The sequence below is a fragment of the Semicossyphus pulcher genome, unplaced genomic scaffold (genome assembly GCF_022749685.1).
Source record: "Semicossyphus pulcher isolate SPU_LCO1_2020_fin unplaced genomic scaffold, fSemPul1.0.p SCAF_12, whole genome shotgun sequence".
In the NCBI taxonomy this organism is placed as follows: Eukaryota; Metazoa; Chordata; class Actinopteri; order Labriformes; family Labridae; genus Semicossyphus; species Semicossyphus pulcher.
This window is the reverse complement of record NW_027211626.1, coordinates 6587725-6594301: the sequence shown is the minus strand read 5'-3', so window position 1 is coordinate 6594301 and position 6577 is coordinate 6587725. Positions and strand designations below refer to the sequence as shown.

Sequence of the window (6577 nt, the reverse complement as noted above, 5' to 3'; positions counted from 1 at the left end):
CTGTTGTAAATAGGCTACCCAGCTCCAATAACACGGATATAATACTAGAAAGAATTAATACCATCGTTTATTTTTATCAGGACTTCTCCAGAGGCTACATTTTGAATTTGTAGTTTAGCACTTATCAACAGTGTGGTAACAGTGGCTTCCTCCATGTCTAACCGATTTTGTAGGCTGCTAAAATATAAATAAGTTACTACTGTATTTTTATTTCCAAGACAAAGATGTTAAGATGTTTAACTTTGGTTTACCACAAACTTGGCTCACCGGCTGGATATAGCTGACTGAAGACCAGTGTGCAGTGGCAGTTGCTCTTCTCCAAGTTTCTTGACAATCTTTGCTAACTGTCGTTTAGCTCCTCCCCTTATGCAAAATCATCGTCGGTATCCGGAAATTAACGATCCCGTGATGTCAGGGGAGTGCTAGCATAGCATCGGAATGAGTAAAGCTGCTTTCTCGGTTTCAGTTTAAAACTTTTCCAGCGGTAACTGTCAGTCAACCGTTTAGCTCCCTTGTCGTCGACCGACATGGGGTTAGCGGGGTCGAGGGTTGTCGGAGGATGTATCCTTCCGCGTCAACGTTAACAACGGGGATGAAGCCTCTCGAAGGGACCTAACGGGATGCCGCTCAGTTAGCCTCTCCGGAGCCCGAGGTCGGATTTATGTGCCACACAAGCTAGCAGGCGAGTTCTTACGTTGTGATAGGCTAATAACGAGCTAAAATTCGCTGCTCAGGCTGGAAACAGGTAGAGTTATGGCGCGGTCTACTTTGGAGAAACTGTCAGATTTTGGGGACTATACTGGCGGCAAAGAGCTGACTGAGATCTTTAAACTGTCCAATAATGACCATAACACCAGCCTGTCAAACGTCCGCTTGAGCCCAGATGGTCGTCATATCCATGTCATCCTCCGCAAGCCTAAGGTCGGTCTCATGACTTTTGACAAGTATGAAAGACCCCAGCTGGCCCAGAAGAAGCTGGATTTGCGTTTGACACGGACCGTACCTATTGTGGATATTTTATATTTGGACCACAACAAAAACAGCAGCAAGGATTCGGCAGCTGTGGCAGTGATTTATGAGGACGGGAAAGCTGAGTTTTGGAAATTCCAGGAGTGCAAAGGTGGCTGGCATCTTCTGCAAACATCAGACTTGTGCAACAGCCCGCGAGCGAGAGTGGTGTCCGTGTGTGCCTGTCCAAATCTTATTATCTGGTGTGAGGAGAGGCCGCCCTCTGAAAGCTCCCCTGCCCTCAGCTCCACGAGGAATAAACTGAGATACTGTGTTTGCAGACGTGACTTCGAGTTGGAGGAGGGGGCTGTCAGCTTAGGTGGAGTAAAAATTGCCCTGCACAACAACCCTAAATTCACCGTGGTAAGCTCAGGTGAATGTGTGCATCTTCTTCCAGATCTGAAAGTAAAGCCGCTGTTGAGCATCTCCAAATTTTTTCTCTCCTGGTCCCCTCGCCATGACTCCTTCACAGTCAGCACCACGTGTAAAAACACCCCCCTTAAAAAACTTTCAGCCAAAGAGTCTGATTTTAAGAGACTGGTGCCAGACTGTTTGGGATATTTATCAACCCTTGACCCCCCTGAGATCTACGCCTTTTCACCTACAGGCTGTGGAGGACTGCTGCTGCTGCTCAGCACAGGCTGGGTGTGTTTTCTGCAGAAAGATGGGGCGCTGCGGCAGGTTTTTAAACTGGCAGACAACTGTTTGGTAAAATATGGTACCCACACTAGCCTCTGCATGTACCAGGACACTCTGGCGGTGCTGATAGGGCAAAATCTGCATCTTATTGATGTAAACTGTGGCAGAGAGCGGGACAAGCTCACGCTGACAAGAGAGGGGATATTATATGTAAATCAAGGTGAAAAATGGACACCTCACCTGCTCTCAGAAACTGGACTTTTTGTAGTAACAAACAAGGAAACTGACAACAAAATGAAGCCTTCTGGTTTTGGTACCATGGTCAGTATTGATCCTGAAGCCCTCCTGGTGGAGGCTGTCTTTGAGGAGGCCTGTAAATACTACCAGCAGAGGAGCCTGAGCAGCACCCAGCTCACTGTGGACTCTCTAAAGAAGGGAGGGAGGTTTCAGGCTCCTATCTCTTTGGCCTCCATCCTCAGGAGCTACCTCCTGAGGCAGAAAGGGGCAGAGCTGCCCCAGAATGGAGAAGATGGCTGTACAGCAGGGCATGATAAGCTCATGGTGTCTCTGGAGGCTGAGCTCAAGGTTCTGGTCACTCTGGAGGAGGTGAAGGGCAGTTTAGTGAGGGGAAGTGTGAAAGAGGTGGAAGCAGTATGTGGGACACTAGTGGAGAAAGAAGTAGTGAGACTGCTGTCATCTTCAGAGCTGGATCAAGAGGCTCTGCTTTACCTCAACTCCATATTCAACATCTTCCCCAGCCAGGCTTGGAGGGCGGCACAGGCAGCTCTTCAGCTTCACTACAACGGGGAGCGTTCTCTGTCCAGCAGGGCCTCACCAGACGTTTGGAAAACTGTCCTGAGTCCTTCTATGACACTCAGCACCACAGCCTCAATCCCTTTCACAAACGGCAGGCCAAAACACAACCACAGCCTCAAAGGTGATCACATTGCCAACTGTAAAGCCAAACCTAATTGCCCCACACCCCCAGCTGTCATGCCAGTGTTTGAGCTCCTCTGCCACTCAGTTTTCCACTTCCAGCCCAGCTGGTTGCCCACATTCCTGGAGCTCGCCCAGCACCAGCAGGGCTCCACTGGCCTGAGCCTGAGTCTGGCCTCTTCCTCCTGGAGTTTCTCCGGTGCGAGGGGAGGGGAGGGGAGGGAGAATAACGTGCCGCTTTACAAACGAGCCCTGTGCGTCTTGTCCAGCCTGAGCATGGACCGAGCCCAGCAGCAGGACCTGGAGGTGGAGCTGCTGCTGTTCAGCGGGCGGCCAAACGCCATTCTGCAGGCTCTGAGGATCCTCATGGCCACACAGCAGTGGGAGAAGGTCACCCAGGTGGCCCAGAAGTTCTGCAAGCAGAGTCCACTGCTCAACAAGGAGATTTTCACTACCCTGCTGTGCGAGGTGGCCCAGCACCGAGACCTGGACCCCTACCTGGACTTACTGTGGGTGCTGTGCCCAGAGGACCTCACTGTCACAACTATTCTCAACTTGGTGCTGAAAAACCTCCCCTCTCCTAACAGCCCCCCTTCATCCTCCTCCTCTTCCTTCTCCATGTCCATTACATCCCCCACTGCCCCTGCTCCCTTTGCGGACCCTCAGAACAGCCAGTTAACCATCGGGCTGCTGAAACCTCTGCTGAGAAAAGTCCTTCAGAGGGAGACCAAACCTAGCCAGCGCTACGCCGACATCCTCCAGTCGCCGTCATTCCCCCCACCTGCACCTCCTCGCCAGCCTGTCGAGGAGCCGAGGGCCGTCACAGATCCCAGCACAGACTCAGCTCAGGACAGCGATATCGCAGAAACACCTGAAGAGCAGACGTCCGCACACACAGGTGTACAGAGAACCAGGGTGGCACTACCTGCTAACCCGGTGTGATTTATAGAAATGATCAAAGACGCTCGAGTCATTCCACTCATAATCAAACTGTGAAACAATGTGTCGACAATCAATTAAAACAGTATAATATCAGTATGTTACAGGTATCATCAGTGTAATGCAGTTAATTGTGATGTTTTTAAAAAGACTGGTATTATCAGATGACGTATGACTACTAGGAACTATGAAATGACTACTGAAGATCTTACCAGTGTAAATACTGCAGGTAATTTTAAGTCTTATGTGTATATACTGTGTCTGCAATGTTATTTATCTCTTTAGCCTTAACTGCACGTGGATTGAGAATGTTATTGCATAGACTTGCATTGAATAAGCTTAGCCTTTATTAGAATATCATCAGTACAAATAGTAATATATATTTTATGGTGTTTTCCTGCTCTGACAAAAAACCGAGCCACTAATTCCCACTTTGGGGCGTGTTATATCTGTTTGGCTTTAACTTTAATGTCCGCCAATCGTAGCTAAGTTTAGCTAGCTGCCTTACTCATGTTAATGTCAGAGTGCGCTCACGCAGTGGGTAATCTTCAGAGTGTTATCCAGACAGGCTGGCCTTTGTGATTGAATGTTTGTTTTAAGTGTGGTATGGTTTAGAAGAGGAGGAGGGGTCCAAGGGTCCTAGTTAAGTGTTTAAAATATTATGAGTGCTTAAACATTAACCTGGTCGCGATGGTTCAACCGGACAGCGTTATGTCTGTAAAGGAAACACAGAACAGTCTTAATTTTTGAACTCCCGTCGGCCATTTTTCTCGCTCTTGACTCCATCTTGTCCGGTCTGCCTCCCTCGCAGCTCGACTCACAGGACATTCCTCACAAAATGCGCAGCAAAAGTGACTCACAGTTTAATTTAATTCAATTTAGGAGGTAATTCTGTTAGTGTGGGTCGGGCACGGTGTGACTAACATAGGCGCTCTGCTGCTTGCATAAAGTTCCTTCATGGACGCAGCGAGGGTAATGTTATTAGAGATGTTAGACCGTCTGTCTTCTTGCTCTTAAACGGATTGCACTTTTATATCCTCCCTGTCAGTATTGTTTGTACCGTGCTTTTAATGCATCTGTTGAAATGAATGTTATCGGATTAAGTGCTAACGCATATTTAAGTGCCTGTTGCCGTTTGATGCCTGTGTTCAATCTTTCAGTTTGAGTAGCTCTTTAAATTCAGAGAAAGTGTTTGTTTTTTTACGGAAATGTTGAGCCCTCAAAACAAATGTTTAAATAGTAACAAACTTTGTCAGACTAACTTTAGACTCTGCGTACGTGAGGCACTGAAACCTCTACAGTGCTGAGTGACAATCTGACTCCAAAATGCTGCCGAAACAATCAGAGTGCCTTTTCACAGTGCTGCTCTTCATTTACAGGGTTGTGTCACATTCCTGCTGCGTCTCCTCAGCTTCACTCATAGTCTGGAGAAAGAATTGGAGGTAGATCAGAGGATCTTTTCTCTGTATTGCAGAGAATAATGTTTTATTCTTATTGTTTTTACTGTTCTCAGTTCTTGATTTGGGTAAACGCTCTTGGACTCTGCGGTCTGTTTTTATGACATTTTATTTCAAAAATGAAACCCACTGATCTTCAGTCTGATCTTATTATCGTCTCAAAAGGACATGAACAAAAACAAGCATGAAACAAACGGCTTTCACTGTCTACCAGTCGTGTTTTAAGCCCGTGTGGGAACTCCCCGACTTCCCCCAGAAAGGCTGCTCGGCCTGATTGTTCAAAGGTTAAATATTAATTTACCCCTCTCTGGTTTGTGTTCACGCATAGAAATTCCTGCTGGATTTGCTCTGCAAAGTTTGCATTGTTACTTTCTTTTAAGAAGTGTTTGAAAAAAGAAAATGTATACATGTATTTATGAACGGATGCTGTATGCTATTAAACTGAAGATAAAACTTCTGCTTCCTCTCCCGAGTTTTGCTTGTTCTGCATGTGCACAGTGTAATGCAATCCATTATGAAACCATGCAAGAAATATGTTTGATTGTGCTCTGGTGGCTTTTAAAGACTTTTATTTGTTTATTAGATTTTACTCGAGTTGCATCCCTCCCTGATGCACTGGAAACTGAATGGACGAAACATTGATCTGTCAGCTGTCTTCTTTTAATTGTTCTTTGTCACCTACCTGCGACATCCTTGTTCCCACACATTGCTGTATTTCTGGTTTGTTCAGCTCTATCAGCATATTCCTTTCACGCAGCTGCACAACAAAAGGTCTAGCTGACAGACCACACACTATTCAATAACAACAAACCTAAATATCATGCGCAGTGTACTCTTATATTCGGTTAAACCTCACTAACAGTCTGCTGAAATAAAAGCTCAGTTAGGCCAAAATTTAAAGTCTCATACACACACTCATTCATATGATCCACTGCCCCCATTTCTTCGTTTCAGCATACACCGTGGACAAATCCACTTAAAGCTGCCGTCCTGTGTGTGTGTGTATCTGATTTGTGGAGGGATTTGAGTGTGTTCATGTTACAATGGTCGGGGCCCATAAGAGGAATGTTCAGTCGTTCAGCCATTAAGCTTCTAAGGCCGCCTCTTAACCAACTCTGATAACAAACAAAAGCAGAGGTCGGGAGCTGTTTGTGTGTCCGCTGGTTCTCACAGCAAATAGGCAGGTTCCACACGTAGATGTGAGGGTATGATCACAGAAGGGGAATAAGTGTAGAGGTGGAAAGTGGAGGGCGGAGGGTAATAGGAGGTTTAGTGTTTCCCAAAGGGCGACGAAACAGCAGAGAGGTGCAGAAACAGACACAACCTGATACCTGGCATCACTCAGCCAAACCCTCTGTCCTCCTCCCTCTTTCTTTCACTTTCACGTTGAGTCGCTCTGAATCCAGCCTCTCCTGTTACAAGGTCTTGAGTCACGCTCGTGATGTAGAGCCATCGATTCACTTGCTCTAATTATAGATGGCATCCTGTAAACAACAATAAATCTGGCTGCCCCGCCTGTTCCTCTTTTCTGTGCTGTCAGACTGATCTGCACGACTGCATTAGCAGAGCTATAACTGCATTACAATGTTTTCATCAGC

At 46.6% G+C, this 6577-nt stretch overlaps 1 protein-coding gene across 1 annotated transcript; it reads left to right on the top strand.

The window, feature by feature from the left end:
* Positions 1 to 502: 502 nt before the first annotated feature.
* On the top strand, positions 503 to 5408 carry LOC138588527 (BLOC-2 complex member HPS6). Its single transcript, XM_069658682.1, has one exon. It carries the CDS (start codon positions 754 to 756, stop codon positions 3523 to 3525), a length of 2772 nt encoding a protein of 923 aa, XP_069514783.1. The 5' UTR covers positions 503 to 753; the 3' UTR covers positions 3526 to 5408.
* The last annotated feature ends 1169 nt before the right edge of the window (positions 5409 to 6577 follow it).

Excerpts from the sequence above, each read along its gene's own strand:
- LOC138588527 (XM_069658682.1), top strand. The coding sequence starts at position 754 with ATGGCGCGGTCTACTTTGGAGAAACTGTCAGATTTTGGGGACTATACT.